Below are 25,486 nucleotides of genomic sequence, written 5' to 3' on the forward strand. Positions count from 1 at the left end.
TTGGCAGAAATGGAATATAATATTCATACGTATGTTTTAATTAGTGTATAATCCTATGAAAATAATAATCGTTGTGTTTTTGTTACCTTAGAATGAGCCCTTTATATCTACATAGGGAGTGGGTCCTCTTCCACGGAGGCTGCCATGTTGCACCGCCATGTTTCTACAGTAGCCCAGAATGGACTAACTCTAGAGGGAGCGCATTTGCCTGGGTACCTTCCAAAATAGCTGTGCGTAATACCACACGTGTTGTTTATGGCATTGTCGCCCTTTTTAGTACAGTCTGGCTTGATTGACAATCCATTTATTCAGTAGGTGAGAGTATAAGCTTTCTAACGATGTATAACATGTCTAATTTTGCTTTTGGAATAGCGTTTCATTGGTCAGCGTAGTCAAAGGTTTGTTATCATCGCATTCACTTACGAATTCACTCTGTGGTAGCAGTAAAATACGCTGCACCTAATGAAACATTGTTCACGATTTTTCGTAATTTCTTGAAAAATACTATTACTATTGAGGACTTCTGGGCATAGCTAAGGCATATGTTTGCTGATAGACCTAGCTGACATCGTTTTCTGGTGTAAGACCGAAGCGGATAGAAATATATCATTGATTTACTCTGTCTCTATTAAAAACAGATAAGATTTCATCATTGATATGTAAGTATTACTGCTCAAAATATTTCGGTTATATACGTTATTTTTGAAATTGAGTGTCTTTAAATAGGTTAGTGGTATTTTATAATGAGGATATTTCACACTGTAATGTAAGAATTAGAAGTGTAATAGTTTTTCTATGATTTACCATGCAAAGCAGCTAACGTTACCTAATGTTAGCAATGAAATGCTACCACAATGCGGAACAATTAACAATCATAATCGCTGCCTTACTGGTAAGCTATGACCTATAGTTTTACAGACTAAATAACTAAATACAATTTATAAATCTATCAAGGAACCTCATGACTTGACACTTGGCTACTCGATGCTGTCATAGACGATGACATCATTTTTGGAAATTACAGGCCACCGTAGCTTCTCCTATGTCGTTGGAAAGGGAGGGGTGAGGCGAGGTGAGGAAGGGGGGTATTCAGTTGGTTGCAATCTGCAACCTCACCGCTAGATGCCACTAAATTCTACATTAAACACTGCACCTTTAAATAGGAATTCAGTAAAATTACAACCCTCTGCATGCACAGTGCATTCTCCCATCACGTGTGCAGCCCACATTACTGCTAACACTACCACACTGTCTGAGCCAAAGGACTACATGCTTTCAGGTAAGGTTTGATTATATTACTGGAGTGAATATATTTTATATTTTTTATGATATTTCAGTTAACTGGCAGATAGTAGCCTAATGCAAAGTACACAGTTTACACCTTGTTAACACCTTCTGCTAGCTAGCTGTTACCATGTGATGTAGCTTGATTGAGCATGCTAATTGAGGAGATTTAATTAATCAATTTCCATTTATTCTTTATTGTAAAACATTTATTTTATAAATGAGTTGTTCACTTTAAACCCTAAGGCCTATTCTGAATTGTTATTTCGTTATGTTTTCAGACCTGCCAACCTTAGGAAAATATTTTGAGTACCACAATAGTTAGTTCACATGCTTTCGCACATACCACTTCGCTTTGCACGCACACACGCACACGCAAGCCTTTCTTCATAATTCAAGTTTTGACTGTTGAAGTGATCAGGCAAAATTGTATAATTTGACCTAATTCTAAAATATCACTTGCACTGCACTGGGCTATATTATGATATACTTGCAAGTAAAAAGTTTGAGTACACCTGCTTAAAACAATTTTTTTTCATGATTGATATTTCATTATGTGATATGTGTGCTTATACAAACAGATAACCATAAGTGAATTGCATTCAATTATTAAATAAAAATGGAAACAATTTATTTTGTATATTTTAACATATGTTTTCATTTTCAAGTATTTACAGAAACTTACGTTGTAATGTAAAAAAAAAAACAAAAAACTTATGTTGCGATGTAAAAAAGTCAATTATGAATAAAACAAAGTTTCTGTTCACGATTTCCATTTTTATTTAATAATTAAATAATTGAATCAGCTTATATAGGCACACATCATATAGGCCTAATGAAAAAAACAGTATTCAATTGAAAAATTATCTAGGAATGTAGGCCTTTGTAACTAGAGGTTTAGCTAAATTATTACCCGAAGCTCCTTGGTGGCTAATGTCAAAATCATAATTGGACAATGTGCAAAATGAATGGTGCGAAGTTTTGAGGGGCGGAGGCATGGCCATTGCTTCTGATATTTTGCGAGGAACTTCTGGGGGGATGGACTCGCTTCTTTTTAGTAGGTCTGCTGCTCTCTCTCTTATGCCATATTATGGAAGGCTCTCTTTGTTAGTATCCTTGTCATCTGACGTCATGATTATTTTCTAACTGCAAGGCTGGTCGGGTGACTGGCTGCAATAATAGGAATTATTTGCAACGTTAGCAGTCTGTAGTCAAACACCTTTGCAATGGTCACTTTGCTCCAACGGAGCGTGCGCGATTCAAAGTTTGAACAGGGAGTTTCCGTAGCGTTTGAGTTACTGCAGCTAAATTACTCCATCAGTTATTCACACGTCTCATAACGAGGCTAAATCGTATGCGAGCTACTACTACGGCTAACTATATACACAAATTTATCTCATTAGGATATACCCCTTGAAATGCATCATCTCGTAAAGTTACCGAACATGTTTTAATGTTTTATATGTTACATTACGGTCACATTTTTGTGCTTGATTAGTACTCCCCACTTCCCATTTTACCTCAGCAACGCTGCGTTACGCCTCGGTGGATAATAAAGTACCGCTGCGTATCAGTGGATGTTGAGTGGGTCGGGGAGGGGTTACAGAACCACAAGTACAAGGTTGTAGCATCTTGTTCAATCCGAGGGATGTAGTTTAAATACCGAATAAATGTACGGTATTGTTTTGTATTAATTGATTGTTTTCCGTAATTCAATTACAATAATATATATATTTTTTTGCGTAGTTTCAGCTGGCATTTCGTTACCTGCGTATTTTGACCAAGAATTGCGTGGTTGGTACACAAATTGCGTGCAGGTTGGCAGGTCTGTGTTTTGTTTTCGTCAGGGAAAAAGGGGTCGTAATGAATATTTTTCGTTGACGAAATTAACGCCGTCTGATAAGTAGGACATTTTTATCGCTGTGAAGTGGCATGGAGACGTTGTATAAATGTTGGTAATTTTGGACAAGAAGTTAGCTTCTCTTCAAAACTTTCTTTGGTCTTCTGGTCACGTAGTGTGCTGCCGACGTCACTTGGCACTACCCACAGTATACTGCTCATCACTAGAAACGCGGGGTCAGCTGACCCCTTGCGCAGTAAAATGGGATGTATTTTGTTAATGTTTATTTCACGTCTGTCATTCCTTGACTTTTTCTAAAAACTCACGCTTCAACTATCTATGTAAATAGAATTCTAAAACAACACCCGGAAGACTGTTTTTACGGTTTTTATTTTAGGTGTTAAGAGAAAAGTCTTTTTTTTTGGTCATAGAGAATTTTTGCAATTATGTCTGCTTATGATATGGTAAAAAGTTTGTTTCTCTCTGCATATGACATGGTAAATGCAGCCTGAGCAAATAGGGCTATATTACCATTTTATTCCTGTTATTTCCTGTTAATTCCCATAAATTCCTGTTAATTCCCATGGAAAGTTTCCATCCTTGAATATTCCCGGAATTTTGCAACCCTAGTCTTGACAGTATTCCCATTCATTTTTTGAAAGATGCAACTGCCTTGATAGCTCCCTCTGTCACCCATATTATATATCTATCTATTGATCTAGGAGTAGTGCCATCTGATCCGGGTTATGCCCGATATAAGAAGAAAAAAAGCTCAGTTGAACACAATAATTATAGGCTGATATCAATACTGTGTTGAAGGTGATGGACAGAATAATTTATAATCAAATTATGATTACATTTATTTATTTATATATTTATATATTTACATATTAACTTATCCACTCCATTTTATTGCTTTTTGTTTGAGAACCACAGTGGAATTCTTTGAATTTTCTGTGTTTTTATCTCCAAATGGAATTTGTCTTAAAATTTGTATTCAAATAAAATGAAGCAACAACACACAGTTGGCCAAGAAACAGCTGAGCAGCAATTTTCCAATTACTTTTGGTCCCCCAAGGGCTGCAATTCCAACATGGTTCAGCCGATATGGCTGAAATATGGATGTAAATATCTTAAAATTAAAGCAAACAGTCAGCACTTCAACCTCATATCCACTGTCTCATTTCAAATCCAATGTGCTGGAGTACAGAGCTAGGACAACAAAAAACGTGTCACTGTCCAAACACTTACGGACTGTACATCATAATCAGTAGACACACTAGCACGAACTACTAAAACTGGCTCCATGCCACCTGTCCTAATACCCAAGCTCCATCCAGCATGGTAATGGCAGCATCATGATATGACGAACTAGAAGCAGTCATATGGACTGGAAAGCTTTTTGCCTTTGAAGGTACAATGAACGGAGCTAAATACATGCAAATCCTTCAGAACATATTTTAGTCCACAACAGGCAACACAATATTTAGGGCAGAAATTCGTCTTCCAACAGGACAATAAGCCAAAACACATGGCAAAAACTTCTAAGGGAAGGCTTAAAACAAGACGGACAGTATTCTGTACTGGCCCAGCCAAAGCCAAGATTTAAATCCCACTGAAAATATGTGGTATAACCTGAAAATGACTGTCCACCAACATTATCCATCTTACTTGGCAGAGTTGGAGCAGATTTGCATGGGGGAACAGCCAAAAACATACAAAATCTTCATCCGAGAAGACTCAGAGCTGTAGGCCTAACTGCTGCAACAACAGTCATCAACAAAGCATTTACTTGGGGAAGGGAGTGAATAGTTTTGTAAATGAGAAATGTAAGTCTTTCATTTTTGAAAAAAGAAATGTTGAATAAAAATATTTCACCATTATATTAAAAAATGTTGAATAAAAATTCAGAAGGCTGAATGGCCTGTTCTCATAATCACTTATGTTCTTATAAATGTGTTGAATATATTGTGTTGAAGGGAAGGAATTGAAGGTACTGTAATAAAACGGGACAAAATGTGAAAAAGTTCAAGGAGGGTGAATACTTTTTGATGTGTATTAATTAACATGTATTAATTGTTTGTTTAAAATGTGTTTTTCAAAAATCAGGTTTGTATGTATCAGTACAAAGGTGTGTTTTTCAGAGACAGGTCTGTGTGTGTGTGTGTATGTGTCTGTGTGTTTTTTTACCTTTTCTGCTGAGGAAATGCACGGCAGGCTGGGAACTTTGGGGGAGCTGGATTTGGGGGTAACCCAAACATCTTCAAACAGTGCTGCAAAAAGGAAGAAACTCAGATGTGTTTGTATGTGTGTGAATGCTGCACATGTACATGTGGGTGTGTGTGTGTGTATTATTGTGCAGCTCCTGAGTGGTGTACTACATATGGAGGTATTTTTGTAGCAAAAGTCACAAATACGTAAATGGTACCACAAATCTGGTAACATAAAGACAAGAACAGGCAATTCAGCCCAACAGTGCTCACCAGTTTCCTGACTAAATTGTACCTAGTGCTCTGATTACCTACAGACTAGACAGTACCTAACACCATATCAAGCCTAGTCTTGAGAAATTTCTGCCTCTACTATGTGACCTGGCAGACTGTTCCACACATTGACTACCCTCTACATGAAAAACTTCTTGCCAATATCTATACGGAATTTACCTTTTGCTAATTTCCATTTATCCCCCTCGTTCTGCTAACATAACTCAACCTGTAGTGTAGGCTACACCTGCTCCTTAGCTAGAAAGAGCGCCATGGCTGAAGAGAAGTAAGCACAAGCCCCATCACGGGTAATCTTTAGTCACCATCACATTGAGTCATGCACATAAGATTGACAACAAATTAACAATGTTAGTTTATCATAATTTGCTTGCTAGCTAGCTGTCAGTAGCCTCCCAGTGAACAGTAGTCATCCATGGACAGCTAAATTGTGTAGGAATCGCGTCAGCAATGCCTTTATTTCAACTGATTTCAGCCTGTTGCTTTATCGCTTTCCCAGCACTAAAACTCAACAATGTTGTAACCCAAAAACATGAATCAATTTACCCAATTTAAACTTGTGAAATATAGATATCCAAAATATTCATATTTGTGAATTTTATCTAAATTAATAAGTACTTTAAAAACCCTTCTAAAACAGAAACGGTCAGACGAACTGCGCCATGGCTGCGAGCACTGTTGACAATTCACATTCAAATGGGAGTGGACTATGGTTCTTTTTTCCCCACCATCCTTCGCAAAGTCACTGCCGCAATTTTGTAGAAGACAAGATGAAGAATGATATGTGGTAATTACATTATCTAGCCTGTTCAGAGAAATAGCTAATGTTATATTCATTGTTGAATTAAGTTACTTAAGTGTATGTATATTATTTGCTCAATAAAGTTAAAACCCTTAGACCTACCAACATTATGCCAGCCAAGAACCAAGGTCGCTTGCTAAAATAGTAACTAGCTAGACTAGCTTAGCCAACAAGTCTAGCAAGCTAGTAGCAAACGTCTTCATTTTTTATTCTGAGATAAATTATGGGAATAACCAACGTTAGCTAGTTAATGTTCAAAGAACAGCAACAATGAATCCAGTGAGGGATATTTTACCAAACATAGTGAGCGCGAGAACCACAGGACCAGAGGTATCCATAGCTAACGTTACCTAGACTAACATTGACTCATGTTGGTTAACGTTAGCTGGCTAGGGAGAATTTGGTGACCTGCCTGGCTAGACCCCCACTAACGTTAGTCAGTCTATTACGTGTTATTGCAAACTTAGCTACATAGCTAGCTAGCCTTATCCGTGGCTTGAGACTAACGGTGCCCCCAACATCCTGGGAACAATGAAAAATGTGGTAAGTTAGGGCTGTGCCAGTAACAGATTTTGCATACTCACTTAACCATGCTTAAAGTTACCATGGGAGAACGTGCATTTTCCTTTGCCGTTTCACTGCTTCAAATTTCTTTGAAAAATGTATGTTTTACAATCAGTGTAAACAATGTTGTGTATACTTGCCATACAAGTCGATTACAGAAGAGCAGCAGAACAGCAGCCTCAAATAAATGGTTCTGAGCATCCAAAAAACTTGCCATACAGGGATTTAGACTCCTAAGAAGCACAAAGTTTTTTGGGGGACGGGAACCGCCAAAGACCACGCCAGTGCCCAGCCCTCAACAAACCATAGGTAGGCTAAAATGCTATAGATCAAACAAACTATATATTTTCAGAAAAATATTTCTGAAGTAAAGGTTTAACATTCCTGTTATTAGTAGTATATAATTTATAAGCCATTATCACAAGAGTGTATTATTTATTTGTATAAAATGTTTAAAATGAATAACAGATCCTGGGGAAGAAATTACCTAAAAGTAACGACTAAAGGCTGTGGTATACTTCTGCGTAGTCTGCATAGTTTGCGTTGTGTGCGGCACTCGCGAACGGGCAGATCATTTATACTTGTGCGGCATGTTGCACAGGTTGCGCAGGCCACGTAATTAGATTTTGTTACTGACCATCATAGTTCGAAAGAAAATACCTCCATTCATATTTCCAAACATACTAGATATTGCACCAATGACCACAAAAATGCTCAGCTAGATGTAACTTGTAGCAACGAAGACATTCCCCTGACAAAAGCGCTTTTATCCGCATATATAACTTTGCCTATCGGTTTTGTGAATCAACTGTTATAACCTGTTAGCCAGAGCCGTATGCCAGTGACCTCATGTCAGCAGTCAACCAATCATCTTCTTTACGGCGTATGCGGGCACTGGTTGCTAACTACGCGCTTTTAAATTCTTGAGGAGGTACGCGGCCTCAACGCGGCCGTGGTCTGCAACCGTCGCACATGCCACACATTCTGCACAACCCCTACGCAGACCCATTTTTACGTGTATTACGCAGAAGTATAAAACAGCCTTAAGTGCCATCACCATTGCAAGTTAATTGATGCTAATTCTGGGAGTGTGGGGCTACTCTGGCAAAATAATGTCCAGGTGCTTAGAGTTTCGGTTAGAGTTAGGATTAGGGTTTGGCACATGGCCATCGACTAATCAGAGCGCTAGACATCTGAATAGTGTTTCCTTTGCCAATGCTGTCTGAAGGTTGAGTAAACACTGCCTTAATAAAACTATATCTACACCAATTACCGAATTCCTTAAAACATCCTTAGATACATGAAGTAAAGTTTAAGTACTCTTAAATGTGTATGTAGATTGGAAAGTGCCTTCATCGAACATAATATCTGATCATTTCAATATTTGCAACAAGCTTTGAAATTTCCAATAATGTCCTGTGACAGCACATAATACTCGACTATTGTAGATCGTAAATTTGGCATTCTTGTTCCTTGTCTTGTCGCCATCTCTGCAACCACCATCCTCTCCATTGACTGCATGTCTGATTGGGGTATATAAAGTCAGCTGGCTTCATTGGCAAACTAACAACAGGTGTGAAGCAGGGTCATTATTTTTGTAATCTAAACATTTTACATGTTATAATCGCAAATCTTTCAGCTAAATATTTCTGACAGTATATTATTCTGCATAGGCTACTGACTGTATAGAATTCTGAGATAAATAAATCCTGGTTAGACAACGATAATAATAATTTCAATATTATTAGGGGTCCAAGCAGCGAAGCTGGTGGAACCCTATTGTATCTGTTAGGATTATTATTATTATTATTATTAGGGGTCCAAGCAGCGAAGCTGGTGGAACCCTATTGTATCTGTTAGGATTATTCTTATTATTATTTTTCTCCGCTAAAAGTGTCTGAGGCTCAGCAACCATAAGTCAGTCCTGGAGCAACCAAATTTGGCAGGTGGGTTCCTATGGCCCCCCACTACTCAGGCACTAAAAATCACCTATGTAGGCCAGATGGTGGCGCTATAACAAAGGGTAACGCATAAAAGGCCATAACTCCCACACCATAAGTCCGATCAACACAAAACTTCATCAACATATGCATGTGAACGTACCTTTGCCATTGGGACCACCTGTGTCCGCCATATTGTTTGCCCGCCGTTTTGACTTTTTAGTTGGGGCGTGGCAGTTTTCTCCGCTAAAATGTCTGAGGCTCAGCAACCATAAGTTGTAGACCAACCAAATTTGGTAGGTGCGTTCCTGTGGCCCCCCACTACTCAGGCACTAAAAATCACCTATGTCCGCCATATGGTTTGCCCGCCATTTGGACTTTTTCATTACGTGGGGTGCGGAAAAGCTGGAGCTCCAAATCTAAGTGCTACGACATCGAATAAACTTCTTTACGGCAAGCGACATCCATGGCGACGCGAGTAATCCGACACCGTAGGGTCTAGTTTTTATCAGTGAAAGGACGGTCTGACAGCGCCACCCAGAGTGCATGCTAGGATAGGCTACCAAAAGTTTTTCAGTAAAAGCTTTCTGAGAGCATGAATAATTACTTTTATTTGGCATGGATCCATTTGAAGACAGTATCGGGTGAGTTGGTTTCTCATTATGCTGAGAAACAGCTAAACCATTTTATTTATAGGTTCTGAGTTTCTGTGCAAACGCGCGAAAACACGCTGGTCTAATGAAACAATGACGGTAGCCTAATACATATATTGTCCGCTTCGTTCCGTTGCTACCATAACATAATGACCTACAGCTGCAGTTTCTCGCGGCATTTACTAATATTGAATATAAACAAAAGATGCAATTTATGCTGTAAATCGTACTCTCAATTTAATCTCTAAATCGACTGTAAGTTTAGGGTTGTAACTACGTAGTTGTTTCGTAGGTGACTTAACTTGTCTTAACTATTGCCGTAGGGTCTAGTTTTTATCAGTGAGGGGACGGTCTGACCGTCGGGAAGCATTGGAAGACAGTGTCGGGTGAGTTCGTTTAATTTATGCTGTAGTCTGCCAATGTCTAAATAAATAATACGGCCCATTTGAAGACAATATCGGGTGAGTTCGTTTAGTCTTTACATCCGTCATTATGCTGAGAGAAATCGTATTCTCAATTTAATCTCTACATTGACTGTAAGCTTAGGGTTGTAACTAGGTAGTTGTTTCGTACGTGACTTAGTCTTAACTCGTTCCTTAACTCGTTCCTCAAACTATTCCTTCTATTTCTGCATAGACTGCGTTGCTGCTGTTCTTGTTCGTGTTAGTGTTAATCAGTTTAACCTACAGGGTCCAAGTTGAACTATGCGGTTGTTCCCTGCACTTAGAACGGTAGGCTACTGCCCTCTAGGGTTTTCAACACACTTGTTCCTCGTTATGGTAATACATTTTGTTGTACGTCGTTCTGGATAAGAGCGTCTGCCAAATGCCTGTAATGTAATGTAATGCAATATTCCGTAGCAACAAGATAAACCCGACATTAGCCCTAAAATATGCCAATACAGCAGTGAAAACGCTGCTCACTGAATAACGAAATAAACGAGACAATTTTGTTTTTTTCCTTATACCATGTCATTCTACAGTCAATATCTGGAACTAAACATTTAATAAATATACAATCTCACCATCGGTTTTACGCGTAGAGATGTCCCTTTTGCGAATGAGTGGTCATATATTGTCTTGGACAATCCGTTGGCGAAATATACGCGCATTTTTGATCACTGGGTAGGCTACGTTCAAAAATAGCTGTGCGTAATACCACACCTGTTGCTTTGGCTTGATTGACAATTCATTTATTCAGTAGGTGAGAGTATAAGCTTTCTATCGATGTAAAACATGTCTGATTTTGCTTTTGGAATAGCGTTTTATAGGTCAGCGTAACCGAAAATGTTCTCATCTGCCAATGTCTAAATAAATAAAACGGTAGGCTGCTCTGCGCGTAGGTCGCGACTTGATATCTCGTCTTTTGTTTCGTTTTTTCTCAATGTCGTCTTTATTATTTGAAATGCGTATTTATGCGTTATTATTCTATCTGTCTCTGAGGCGTTCTGAAATGTGCATTCTCTGCTAAGCTGAGCTATGGATTGGAATATGTGCCTGACGTAGTGTTGCACCGTATACCGAAACTTCAGCACTTTCTCGGTACTTAAAAAAAAAAAACGGTTCCGTATTAGAATTTTCCGACGTTCGGTAGTTTTGCGTCAAATGTAAAAGCCAGGGAAATGTGTCTCCCGCATTACTGATTTAGAGGATGAAGAGTGTAGTTTGTCAGAATCTTCGCTAGACGGCAGTAGCAACTAAGGTTGCCAAGTGAGGTGACCTGCGGTTGTGCATTCACTTCCCTGATACAGCGCAAGCTTCCACTCAGTTGACTTCAGTAGCAATAGGTGTTCTAATTTGTAAATATTTTATTATAGGAAGATGCTGTATTGTTATTAGAATATGCTCTTTTTAGATCTATTTAAAAGTGAAAGACATGTTTAAAGATTATTTAGTTTACAATAGTTACATTTCTGAAATGTATTTAATATATTTTTCTATTGTTTAGTGTTGTAACACGATAGGCCTATGCTTATTAATATGTTGAACAGGCTTCAACTTAAAGGTTGTTCATAAACCAGGTTTTTAATAAACTGTGAATTCGAAAATGGACATTAGGTTTCTGATCTATGAAGGTATTTTCAGTATTGTTAGGTACCGAATATTGAATCAATATTGTTTCAGTATTGAGTATCGTAATACTAAACCTGGTATCGGTATGACAGTCAAAATTTTGGAATCGTGACAACGCTAGTGTAACGCCTTTTTTAGTTACAGCATGGAAGCGCTGCAGCTGTACATACACGCCGGGCCATATATGTGTTACGACATCCCATCTAAGTGTTACGACATCCCATCTAAGCCTTTACGGGAAGCAGCCAGGACACATCTATGGCGAAGCAACTAAGTCATCCGACAGCGTCGGATCAATATTTTATACGATCATCGTGATATTCAGTAGATATGTTGGGTGAAGGCATATGATCATGAGTACAAAGCCATTTTAAAATCGCTCCATAGGGGGTGCGATGGTGCCAATGCTTGGACCCCTCCCAACGCCGCTTGCGGCTTTAATTATACTTAATTTTTATAATGAATTATAATTAATTTTATCAAATGTTTTGGTACGTATTTGAAAAATTTCAAAAATTATATTTGTATTTTAATGTATTTTTAAAAGGCTCTAAATACTAAAAGTATTTGGTTTCCCAGATAAGTATTTATTTAAAGGAATGTATTTTTAAAATACTATTTGTGAAGGTATTTGGTTTCCCATTCATATAATTTAAATAAATCAAACACAAAGTATTTAATGTGTGAATGTATTTGAAAATACTTCAAATATGTATTTAAGTACATTTTCAAATACAAATACAAATACGTATTTGTATTTGACCCAGGTCTGTTGTCACCGAACGTTTGTTGCTGAATTTTGCTAGCTAAAATGGCCAAAAAAATAATGGATTTAATGATTTACTTTTATCCCTTCTTTAACTATAAGTTGAAGGTGTCATTACTGAAAGACACTTCTTTACAAGTGAATTTGACTCTGACCATGTGCAAGCGTATCATGGCTAATAAGGAACAGTACTGTCATTTCACAATGTTTTGGGTTTTTTGAAAATTGTGATTAAATGAAAAAACAAACTTTTAGGAATAAGAAGGCATATGTATTATGTACTGTGTATGTTCTAAACTGTGCCTCAGTGTATGTGATTGTCTGCTTGTATTTTGAATGTATAATCTGTTGCAGCCACTTTTTAATGTTTCTCTTGTAAGCCCCCGCCCGCTCCCCTTAGGGAGGAGGCAGTACATCCTGCTCCTCTTTATTGGCAAGGTCAAACTTCATGCCAGCAGACTAGAGTCTGTGTGACCCATGCAGCCTAGGCTAACAACATGTGAGTGGAAAATTACTGGTGTGAAGGAACAAAGGAGTGTTAGAAAGTGTATAAATCAAACAGACAGAAACTTTTTGAGATTCGCTTCCTGAGCTCCTGCGAGAGCTTTTGAACTGTGTCTCCTATTTGCAAATATAATAATAGGCTTGAAGCTTGAAGCAGTGTCCCAGTCTCTCTTCCTTAGATCAATAAACCGTGTTGATTTTCCACAACATTTTCTGACATCATAATTCTAGTGATGAGGACAACATTGGATCTGTACTACTACACAGTATGTGCAGCTCATAATGAGAAATGTTTGTACTGTGATGTAAAGTTTCACTTTAACATTATATTTGGAGACATTAGCTAGTAAAACTTCTGGAATAACTGGTCCAGAACGTGTGTGTTTAAGTAGATAAAAGTCAAAATTCAATTGTGAAAAGCCTAATTGTAATTAGGCTTACTATGCACTGGTTTAAGCACCCAATGTTGCCAATCTTGCATTGCAGAAAACCTGTGAGGGAAACCTCAAAGTGTTACTGTACGTCCTGTAGACAGAAGTCACGCGAACCAGTAATGCGCTGTTATAAGGTACATTCTGTGCATGTTGTGCATTCTCCTACGATAAACGCATATACTGCATCTTTGTTTTTGGAGAAATTAAAGAGAAACGTGGAACATCTTGTGTATGCTACTTATTCTAATCACTATAAATGTCCACATCTGGTGACGTGATAACAAAGTTGGTAACACTGCATAGTCCAGTTGCAGTTAAGAATAATGTCACAGGTATATTTTGAGACCAAGACTGCATGTAAGTAAAATATTGCAATGAATGAAGAATAAAAAGCATGTTTGCCGCTTGAATGCGATTCTTCCTCTACTCAGATTTATCCCTGTCAGGGGCTCCCTGGCCTTGACACTGTTTGTGCAATGGATAACTGGGACTGTGAGTTGATTTATATGGAGCCTGCACATATAACAACCCCTCCTCCGAAAGCCAAATATCCTAGTAAACCTAAAGCAGAAGAATCTGTAAAGAAAACGATTGATATTTTGGAGGAATGTGGCATAGTGAAATAAACTACTTCTCCCTGTTCGTCACTCTTACTCCCTGTATGTAAACCGGATTGTTCTTATAGATTGGTTATTGATTATTCAGAGGTTAAAAAGCATGCAAGAAAGTTAGCTCTCCGAGGATTTTTCAAATTTTCTTTAATTTTGATTTGTAGTTCTGTGCAATTTTTTTTTTTTTTTTCAGAAATGGTGTTGGACTTGAACTTGTTAGGCCCAGGGTTTTCATAATTCCCAAACACAGATTTATTTATCTTTAACTAAAATATATAGAGGATTGCCTCAGTTAAAGTCACACATAATACAATATGTTAAGATTGTAGATTCACAGAAGTGAGATCAAGTTAGTTCCACCTTCACAACCTGCGCTGATTGAACATTGGCCTCCATACGAACATAAAATTGACATCTTGTCTGGTCAGGGCACCAGGGAAGGAATTTTAGATGCCTTTTTGAATATTTTATTAAATATCTTTTTCGATTCCTTTTAAGGGGCCTTTTTCTGCAACTTTTTTATTTTCATTTAAGTGTAGACACAGCTTTTGTTTTAATTTTGCATGGTTATTTATTTATTTGTAATACTTTTACTATTTACGACTGCGGGCACAATTGGCCATGTGAGTGCTTACTGATGCCGTTATGCCCTTTTGGGAACATGGAGCATTCACAGTATCTGCTTCTCAGCAGGAAAGCATGGGCCCCACTATCTCTAACTGAAATGTTTATATGTACCACACAAATTGTGTGGAGGTACCTTGACTTTCTTTATTCGCAAAAGGAGGGAAACCTCAAGTTTGCGAAGTTCGAAAACCAAGAAAATGGAAATTGTTAAGAGGATTGGGAACTATCCTCTTGTTAGGGACGTTTAATCTAACACAAATTTACTAAACAAAGGGAGGCAAACCCAAAGTGGGAAACAATATTGTATCATATATATTATAGTTATTTACCAAGGAAATGTTATACGGAAGGACCTTCTGGGATAATATCTAAGGAAATTAATAACCATACTAGGGTTAATATGACTAATTCTGATTGGGTTGAGTTTTGTCCAGAAGTTAAGTCTATTGTAGCCACTGGTTTAGTCAAACACTCTAGATGGTATACAATAGGTAAAATTAGATATGGGCCTTTTGCTCAGGATAGAAATGTGTGAGGTATTTTGTTGTTTAGTTGATGAGATTAGTGACCTATTGTTACGTCCCCTGCCCTGCTGGTCTGCGTAGTGCAGGTGGAGGTAATTACCTAATTGCCTGATTGCCTCCACCCCACCTGCCTGTGGCCCAATATAAGCCCTCTAATATGAGGCTGAAGAGGGATCTTCTTTGGGGCTGTGTGTGGTTTGTGTTTTGTGGAGATCTTTTTGTTTTGTGTACTTGTGTATGGTTTTCATTTGTTGTAGTTTGCGTGTTAGTGTAAATTAATAAATGTTGGGGTTTTGTTTTTAAATCAGTTTCTGGTTTGTTTTTTGGTTAATCTGGACTTGTTTGTTGCGGCCCTTCGAGCCAGCCGTAACACCCATATAAAAAAAATGTTCGCCCATCTTCCTTCCTCCCGTCCAGGGAAGGAAAGGAGATCAGTTGAGGGTTGGTTACGTCTAGGTCTAGGAATACGTAACACGTTAACCCAAGCTATATTTCAATACAACCATAATTGAGTGCTAAACAAACTAGTAACTGCCGGTGAGTGGGTGAATCAAGCAGCCACTAATGCTAACGATGCCTCAAGTTTGGCTAATTGGACACAACACAGCCTAGGCATACTTTGTGAGAATGTAAAAACTACCAGCAGGAGTGTCAATGTTATAAAATTTGCATTTAGTAGGATGGTGGTGAGGGCGGAGCGAGAGCAGCAGTGTTGCAGAGCGTGACAAGCCACTGTGGCCAAGTGGAGCACTGATTACAGATCGTCGGAAATAGCAGGCCAGTTTCTCGCTGCAATAACACTTCTAGCTCCATGGCACATTGTAGGCAATGTTCTACCTGTATCGGTGGGGAAGGCGAGGGTGGGGGTCGATGTTGACTCAGCCTGCAGGCCTGAATGTTCTATAATTGAAGACTATTATCAACACTGATATAGATGGTTTATAGAGACTTATATATGAGAAGAATAAACAGTTGAGCCAACAATGTCAACAAGTAGGCCTAAATGTGTTTGTAATGTCGCTTATGTTTCTAAAATTAATATTTCAGATTTTTTCCACCAGTTTTGAAGTCACCAAAACACTCCCAAATGTCCAGCTGGTTAAATTATCACACACTCAGTGGCGCGGGACAGGTAAAGTGATTATTAGTAAAACTTATTGCTCTAGGGGACCCGTCTGTTTTACCCTAAACCTTTGCTCTTTGACCTATATGAGACAAGTCCTTTTACAGAACCTGCAAGAGAGAAATATGATGTACCTCCTGTCAAAATGATTGATTTATGCCCTGCCCCCTTGACCTTTTGACCTCTGATATGGTCCGGTTTTCTATGATGTACATATTTTCAAGTTTTGATTGATCGGTTTGACCTTTTGACCTCTGATATGGTTTGGTTGGTGAGGGATAAGGGGAGGGGAAAGGGGGGTTGTGGTTGCCAGATCGTGAGGACAAAAAATAGGGAAAAAAACTAAAATAAATAATAAAATAAAAAATAATTAAAATGTTAAGAATGCTAGGTGTAACTAAACTCCTTGTGGGGCAATTGCTTGTGCAACTTGAAACATTTATTTATTCTTTACCAGTAAATCAAGCAATATGTGAGAACATGTAAGTAACTAAGTTTCAAAGCAGTGGTTTGTACGTTAGAGCGATGAACATATGCCCAGGCAAGTATGCAGAGTCTTAACAAGCCGATAGGGTGCCGATATAAGTGTGTGAAAAAAGCAAGGAATGAAACAACGTAAGCGGAATAAATAGCAATATTGTTGAAAAGCATGGATTAGCAAAAGTGGGGAAAACAGGGTAAAAGTCATGTTAAGCTGCGAAGAGAAATGGATGAAAAAGCAAGCAAGTGTGCAAAAAGCGGTGTTATTGCGAAACTAATCTGGAGTGTTAAAGCGTTATAAGAGAGGTTTATAAGAGAGGATTTTGGGGTAGCTGAAGTGACACAAAGTGTAGATGGGTAGGATACATCTGGTAATTGCATTTACGTCAGGAGATGCGTGCAGAAGGCGGGGTTGAGGGAGGACACAGGCACCCCCGTGACATTTCGAGAGATATATTGGAACAGCTGGGGCCCCCTGGAGAATGCAATTTTTTTAAAATTTTTATTTTTTAAGTAAATACAGATACAAACCTAAACTAAGTTTTTCAGCACCCATGTTGGACAGAAAACATTTGTTTGTAAGCAACTTCATAATGTAAAAAAGTAAATAGAATATTACTTATAAAGCCTTAAAAGCCTTTAAAATAAAAATTTTTTAAAGAAAGAAGGTTTTCATATTACTCATATTTTTAAGCCTTTAAAAAGGGGGTTTAAGTGAACACGTTCAACGCAATATAGGCATGTTTGGTATCTATAGACAGCAAAATTTTTGAATGGTTTTTCAAACTTAATGGATAATTACACTGGTCTTAGTAAAATTGTGTATTTAAAAGGAATAGTTATGGCCCTGCAAAACTTGTGGATTTCACACATGTTGGTGATAGGGCTCCTGCGGTTAAAAGCAGGTGAACCCAGGGTTTTTGGGCCCCATGAAAAGATATCACACAGGGCCCCACCGCCACAGGCCACGTAATAATTTTTAGGGCCCCGGTCAGTCACAGGTCCTTAGAATCGTATGGCGCCCCTGGGTGAACCCCCTGTGAAGCAGGGACCATATAGTAAACATCAATTCAAATTTCCTGTGGGAAGAATGCATTGGAATGTTTTTTTTTTCTTTTCTTTTCTGAATACAGCTACAGACCTAACCTAAGTTTTTTCAACAACCATGTAATAAAGAAAACATTGGTTACAAGCAACTTCATTAGAGTCAAAAGAAAAATGGTTTTTATAATATTACATTTTTAAACCTTTAAAAAAGTATCTTTGTAAAATGTTGTATTAAAAATACTTTTAGCTAAAGACTACATTGACAACACCTGTTGGTACAAATGTATGTTTATGCTCTAGCCTCTGTGAATCCAAGCACATGGCAAAGGCCTTCCTGCTTTTCCATAGGGAAGAGTGCGTTGAGGGTTTTATAAATGAATACAGATGATAGGAAAGAACTAAGTTTTTAACAGCCCATGTAGGAAAGAAAACACGAGATACATGCAACTTCATTATTATGTCTTTAAAAAGGGTTTAATGTTAAAATTGTGCACGTTAGGAGCCACATAGATGTGTTTGTGTTGAATAATTATTTTAATTTAATTACATTACATTACAGGCATTTAGGAGCGACTTACACAACTTTTTTTTTTTTTTTTTTTTTTTTACATAGCATTTTACATTGTATCCATTTATACAGCTGGATATATACTGAAGCAATTTCGGTTAAGTACCTTGCTCAAGGGTACAACGGCAGTGTCCTACCCGGGAATCGAACCTGCGACCTTTCGGTTACAAGTCTAGTTCCTTACCCACTGTGCTACACTCCGTCCTTACCCTCTTCAAAAGTTTTTTCTGGTTCTTCTTGACCTGTATAATAAAGAGTATCTGTAAATAACTGTAAATCCTTCAAACAGCATACTAAACAGTTTAAAGAATGGATTCTTACAAATAAGTGTAGGTGTCAATAAGCTTGCGTTCTCCTTGGCAGGGTTGATCCGCCCTTGCTCCGATGTTTGCGGATTTGTTGGTAGACTTGGCCCCAGCTCTTCATTAGTTGTCAAGATCTCTAGAACTGGTAAAAAGTTATCCTGTTTTATAAGCAAACTCAAAAGGCGGTCCCATGAGCAATGTCGTTAATGCATATGCAAATTGCTAACCCACCTTCGTTCAGAACTTGAGTGCTGGGCATATCACCTTTTACGATGAATCCTGTAAGTATATACATTTATTTGAGTTTCTTTTTCTAATGCTCTGAAATAAATACACTTAAAGCAAAAGTCTGTTAAAGCTAAAGTGTTTTTATTTTTATTTTTTAACAGATATGCCCAGCACTCAAGTTCTGAACGAAGGTGGGTTAGCAATTTGCATATGCATTAACGACATTGCTCATGGGACCGCCTTTTGAGTTTGCTTATAAAACAGGATAACTTTTTACCAGTTCTAGAGATCTTGACAACTAATGAAGAGCTGGGGCCAAGTCTACCAACAAATCCACAAACATCGGAGCAAGGGCGGATCAACCCTGCCAAGGAGAACGCAAGCTTATTGACACCTACACTTATTTGTAAGAATCCATTCTTTAAACTGTTTAGTATGCTGTTTGAAGGATTTACAGTTATTTACAGATACTCTTTATTATACAGGTCAAGAAGAACCAGAAAAAACTTTTGAAGAGGGTAAAAAATCCCATCTAAAGCTCCGCAAAAAAAGGAAATGTTTTAGCGGTGAGAGTTATTTAAAGTATGTTTGTTACCAGACTGTTGTTTTGTATGCATTTTAGATAAAATGAAACTATTTCTACAGAATCAGGTCCTGAGAACCACGTGGCGGAGAGGGTCGTGGGAGAAATGGTGGTGAAACAGACCACAACACAAAAGCCTAAACTGCTTGAAGAGTGTGGTAAGTTTATTAACAACTTGTGATACTTGTAAGTTTTGATGAAAAGTATGGTTTGAAACTAGAACAGCTAAATATTGGTTTTTCTGCAGTAACAGCTGAGGAAGCCCCTGGACACCGAGAGGACTACAGTGCTGAGGAAAGCAACCAACAAGCTCGGATATCACACCTCCAGGAGCAACCAGCTGAGGAAGCCCCTGGACATCGAGAGGACTGCAGTGCTGAGGAAAGCAACCAACAAGCCCGGATATCACACCTCCAGGAGCAACCAGCTGCTGAAGCAATTATCCAGAAGCCAGAGGACGCAGAAAGGCGATCCTTTAAGGAACAAGTGCATTTGTAAGCTCTGAAAATCTTCAGTCGTGAGTTACGTCTGAACAACGTCTCACAGTTTTGAAGGAGTCTGAGTTTCGTTTGGCTGAACAACGTCTCGCAGTGTTTCAGAAATTCTTCGAAAAATATTAGAAATGGCACAGAGGCAACAACCAGATCAGTTACGCTGGGCACACAGCACAGAGAGTATTAACTCACAAATTTTACAAGCAATTAATGTTAGAAATCAAGGCAACTCCCACAAGCTGCTGAAAACATTCAACATGCTTTCATAAACCCAGATCTGCTACATCTTGTTAATAATATTAACCAGGATACTAACGTCATGCATGAAATGGCTGGAGACTACTTTGATCGGTTGAACGAGGCTTTGGCAAACCTTACCGCTGGTGATGGTGAACTAACCCCTGCAGCAGACTATATTGGTTTTCTGAATGAGGCTTTAAATCAACTAAACCAGGACGGGGGGCATCTTAATGAATTACCACTAACACCTACAGCTGCTAACAGCCCACAAGGTTCTGGTGATGTGCATGATGCTAACAGTAATGATGATGCTGGTGAGCCAACATGTCTGGGGTGAGGACCCAAACGAACATGATCCAATTGACCCCTACTATGGTGAACAATTACAATGCTAAGTTTACCCTGCCCGGAATAGGGTTACCGGGACCCATCCCTGGAGCCAGGCCTGGGGTGGTGTCTGCAGGCGAGCGCCTGGTGGCCGGGCAGCCCATGTCTCTCGGCCGGGCCTAGCCCGAAAAGACTACGTGGGAAAACCGTGTGGGCCCACCACCTGCAAGGTTCAGGGTAGGGGTCGGGTGCAATGTCCGACGAGCAGGGTGAAAGAACAGGGTAGATCCGTGCGTCATCTGCCCAGACAACGGAAACTGATTCTCGGCATGAGGAACGTTACCTCTCTGGTACCAACAAGATATAGTTGGACTCACATCTACACACAAACTCCTGGATAGGGGGTGGTGGGGATGCTTACAAGTCCCCGGCAGGTGGCCACTCAGTTGGAGTTTACTGCAGTGGACGAGATGGTCGCCTCGATGTGACTGGGTGTGGCGGAGAGGAAAACTTTGACTGTTATTTGCGCTTATGCGCCTAATAGCAGTTCAGAGAATTCGGCCTTCTTGGAGAAGGTGGGAAGGGTGCTGGAAAAGGCCCCACCTACTGACTCCACTGTCCTAATGGGAGACTTCAGTGCTCATGTTGGCAATGACTGGGAAACTTGGAGGGGCGTGATTGGGAGGAACGACCTCTCTGATCTGAACCCAAGCGGTGTTATGTTATTGGACTTCTGTGCTAGTCATGGTTTGTCCATAATGAACACCATGTTCAAACACAAGGATGTTCATAAGTGTACATGGTACCAGAACACTTTGGGCCAAAGGTCGATGATCGACTTTGTAGTTGTTTCATCAGACCTGCGGCCATTTGTTTTGGACACTCGGGTGAAGAGAAGAGCAGAGCTGTCAACTGATCACCAACTGATCTGGTGGTAAGTTGGATCTGATGGCAGGGGAAGCTGCCAGACAGACCAGGATCTGATGGCAGGGGAAGCTGCAGGGGAAGCTGCCAGACAGACCAGGTAGGCCTACACGTGTAGTGAGGGTCTGCTGGGAACGCCTAGCAGAAGACTCAGTCCTCTGATTCAGCAGATAGGTACCGGCAGGTGAATATTTGACAGTTTTTTTTTTTTTTACCTAATTGTTATAAAAGCCTGTTATGGTTTGTTAAACACAGCTTTAATAGCAGTGACAGTGATTAGAATGGTAAAAATATGGAATTGTTGGCATTTTATGCAGCTTTGTGTTAAACTCCACACGTGTCCGGTTTTAGCCACACCCACTTCGTTTTTATCCGAATACAAATACAAATGTTTTTTGTATTTACAAATAATTTACACTTACAAATAATTTTTTGGTTGAAAAAATACAGATACAAATTCAAAGAGTGGCATCTCCCTCCATCCCTAATACCTACGAAAATGCCGGAAACTGAGGGCTGATGTATACGCTCTTGCCCACTCTCACGATACTGACTGCGACATATTAAATAATAAATTTGAAGATGGACTTGGAAATGGGATTGCAAATAATGATCAGGTTAATAACGGACTTGAGCTTGAAAATGGGCTCTCGGATAAAGATCAGGAAAATTCACCCGACTATGGATACTCTGAACACGAACTCTCAACTCTGAGCCAGAAATCCTATATTCAGCCTCTGATTCAGATACTGGTATATCGGACTTGGTACTGGCTAATGACTTACAGTAAAAAGTTGAACAATAAAACACAATTCCACACAGAGGTCTTTGAATGAGATATTAGGAATTCTTTAAAAACAGGGGTACTAGCTGCCAAAGGATGCTCACACCCTCATGGAAACCCCTCAAACTGCGAAATGTAGAACTAAATGTAATAGGCAGTATCTTTATTATGGTTCAGAACCAGTCATCCAATGTAACATTGCACAGTGCAAATCATTTTCTCAAAATCATAACTCTGTTGACTTGTGTGTGAATGTCGTTTGAGTTCGACTTTTTAAATTGAACAATATTCAGTTTTGGCCTATATTGTCAAAGTTCCATAAGTTTGATCCTTTTGTTGTTGTGTTATTCTGTGGCAATGCAAAACCATATCCTTTAGAAGAATATGTAGAAGACTTTATGGAAGAGCTTCAGAATCTTAGAGCAAGAGGTATTGTGCATGTGATAAAATTTACAATCAAAGCCTTCATATGCAATGCATCAGCAAGAGCATTATAAAAGTGTATTAAAAACCATAATGCTTACTACAGCTATGAGAGGTGTGTGGTTAAACGCACCTGGAAGGAAAGGGTTGTATTTAACAGTCATTAAATATTTACTGCCCAAACAGATTACAAATTCAGTCAAGTAACATTTAAAAATCACCATATTACAGCAAGCCCACTAATCAATACAGGTATCCTTTGTGTAAGCTTGTTTATTTTGGATTACATGCATTTGTAGGGGAACTCATGAAACATTTTGTCACAAAGTGTGCTGATCTTTATGGAAAAACATTCAATGTGTACAATGTACACAGTCTGATACATTTGTAAGAAGATGTCTCAAGGTTTGACTGCTCATTAAATGAGTTTTTGAGGTTTCCCTTTGAATACTATTTGCAAGTCTTCAAAAACCGTGTCAAGAACAGCCATAATCCAATGGCACAGGTGAGCAAGCGAATTAGTGAAATGCAACATGCAAAAAGAGGTAGCGACAGGCACCCTGATACAAGGCCATTGTATATTTCCACAAAAAGCAAAGACTGTTGCTTCATGGGGAAAACTTTATATGTGTCAAGGAGAAAAGATTGGATGGAACATGAGCATGTAATATAATTAACCAAAGTCACTCATCAAACTTCTTTGACAAGCCCTGTCAGTCTAAGATATTGAACATAGCCTATGCCCAAAGTTTAAGTGACAGGACAAGAAGGCAATTGCTTGAACTCAAAGATCTTGTCAGAAAAGCTGTTTATCTACCCAGTGACAATGGATTTGTCTTCTTTCCCCTGGGATCGGACAGCAGTAATGGAGAAAATGGTACTTGGCATCCCTTAAAATTCCATTTATTAGCAGTTTTCCATAGAATGCTTAAACTTGAAGTTACCAACTCATCTCATGTGTCTCAATATCATTTAGTAGCAGTGACTTCATGAATTTCTTTGATGACAAAATTATAAAATTCAGGGACAAGATTCAAAGTTCTCCTTCCAATCCTCATATAGGGTCTGCCCTTCCATCCGCTCAACGCATGGATGCAGAATCTTCAGAAGAATCTTCATAAAGATGGGCGGCCTATCTAAACTCTTTTGCTCCAACAGACCTCGTGGAGTTTAATGCCATAGTTAATTCCTCGAAATCTTCTACTTGTCTTCTAGACCCTATCCCTACGAAACTTTTCAAGGAGCTACTACCAGTGATTAGAACACCAATGTTATATACTGTCAATGAGTCTTTAGCATCTGGACACATACCACAAATTCTTAAACTTGCAGTCATCAAACCCCTTCTTAAGAAGCCAAACTTGAATGTGAATGACCTGTCTAACTACAGGCCTATCTCGAACCTCCTGTTCCTTTCTAAAATACTAGAAAAGGCCATTTCAAAACAACTTGGTTCACTTTTGCACTCCAATCATAAATTGGAAGTTTTTCAATCTGGTTTTAGACCCTCTCACAGCACTGAAACAGCCCTGGTCAAAGTACTCAATGACCTACCCCTCGCTTCAGACAATGGCTGCATCTCTGTACTTGTGCTTTTAGACTTAAGTGCAGCATTTGACACAGTTGATCACCTCATCCTTCTGGATAGGCTTGAAAATCTTGTAGGCCTCTGTGGACAGACACTCTCTTGGTTCAGATCTTACCTATCAGACCAATATCAATTAGTGCATTTTAATAATGATCCTCTTATAAATCCAGCGTTAGATATGGAGTACCACAAGGATCTGTGCTTGGGCCTTTGCTCTTCTCTCTTTATATGCTCCCCCTGGGACAAGTTATTCGCAAACATGGCACTAATTTCCACTGCTATGCAGATGACACCCAGTTGTATCTATCAGTTAAACCTGATGAAGTTGTCTAGCTGTCAGAGATCAAAGCCTGTCTTACAGACATAAAGGAATGGATGACCCAAAATTTTCTCTTGCTTAACTGCGATAAGACCGAGATAATGGTAGTGGGGCCCAAGTCCCTCAGATGCAAACTATCTGACTATATGCTTAACATTGCTTCAAGTGCTGTAATCAAAGATCGTGGTGTTACCTTTGATCCAGATCTTGCATTTGATATACATATTAAAACCATCTCTAGGGTTGCTTTTTATCGCTTGAGAAATATCTCAAAAATGACATGATGCAGAAAAGCTAGGTCATGCTTTTGTTACTTCAAGATTAGATTACTGCAATGCTCTTTTGTCTGGATGTGCAAATTCCTCTCTGAAAGGGCTCCAGCTAATTCAAAATGCAGCAGCTCGTATTCTCACTAGAACAAGGAGATTCGAACACATCAGCCCAGTGCTAGCATCGCTTCACTAGCTGCCAATTAAATTCCGAATAGACTATAAGATACTACTTCTTACTTTTAAAGCCTTACATGGGCTTGCCCCTCTGTACTTAAATGATTTACTCATTCCTTATATTCCCTCACGAACGCTCCGTTCGCAGGGTGCAGGCCTCCTTGTTATTCCTAGAATAGCTAAAAGTACCATAGGTGGTAGAGCCTTCTCCTATCGTGCTCCCCTCCTGCGGAACAAGTTGCCTGCCCGTGTTCGGGGCGCAGACACTATAACCTTATTTAAAGCTAGGCTCAAAACATCTTTTTAGTCTCTCCTATATTTGAGGGGCAGGAGTGGGTGGCGGGCATAGCTATAGAGTCTCTGGTGGACTGAGCGGTTAGTGCTGTCACTGGATCATCATTGGTAGTGCTGTGTTAAGCTGAACCGGTCATGGTCTGGTGATGACTGTCTCAAGCCTGCCCACATGGCTGCGCTGGCCCCTGCCT

The 25,486-nt window shown here is 39.1% G+C and overlaps 1 protein-coding gene and 1 long non-coding RNA gene across 8 annotated transcripts in view; one reads left to right on the forward strand and one right to left on the reverse strand.

The window, feature by feature from the left end:
- LOC135263710 (uncharacterized) overlaps positions 1–25,486 on the reverse strand; it is a 70,882-nt gene that overhangs the window by 12,034 nt on the left and 33,362 nt on the right. For all 7 annotated transcript variants that reach the window (XM_064352031.1, XM_064352030.1, XM_064352035.1 and 4 more), the window contains one exon: positions 5,315–5,397. In XM_064352031.1, coding sequence (XP_064208101.1) covers positions 5,315–5,397 — 83 coding nt within the window. The remainder of the gene's footprint in view (positions 1–5,314; positions 5,398–25,486) is intronic.
- Positions 18,923–20,568, forward strand: LOC135263711 (uncharacterized). Its single transcript, XR_010332525.1, has 3 exons — positions 18,923–19,439; positions 19,519–19,611; positions 19,704–20,568. It is a non-coding gene; the product is annotated as an uncharacterized LOC135263711 (long non-coding RNA).

Source organism: Anguilla rostrata, chromosome 9 (assembly GCF_018555375.3).
Source record: "Anguilla rostrata isolate EN2019 chromosome 9, ASM1855537v3, whole genome shotgun sequence".
Classification (NCBI taxonomy): domain Eukaryota; kingdom Metazoa; phylum Chordata; class Actinopteri; order Anguilliformes; family Anguillidae; genus Anguilla; species Anguilla rostrata.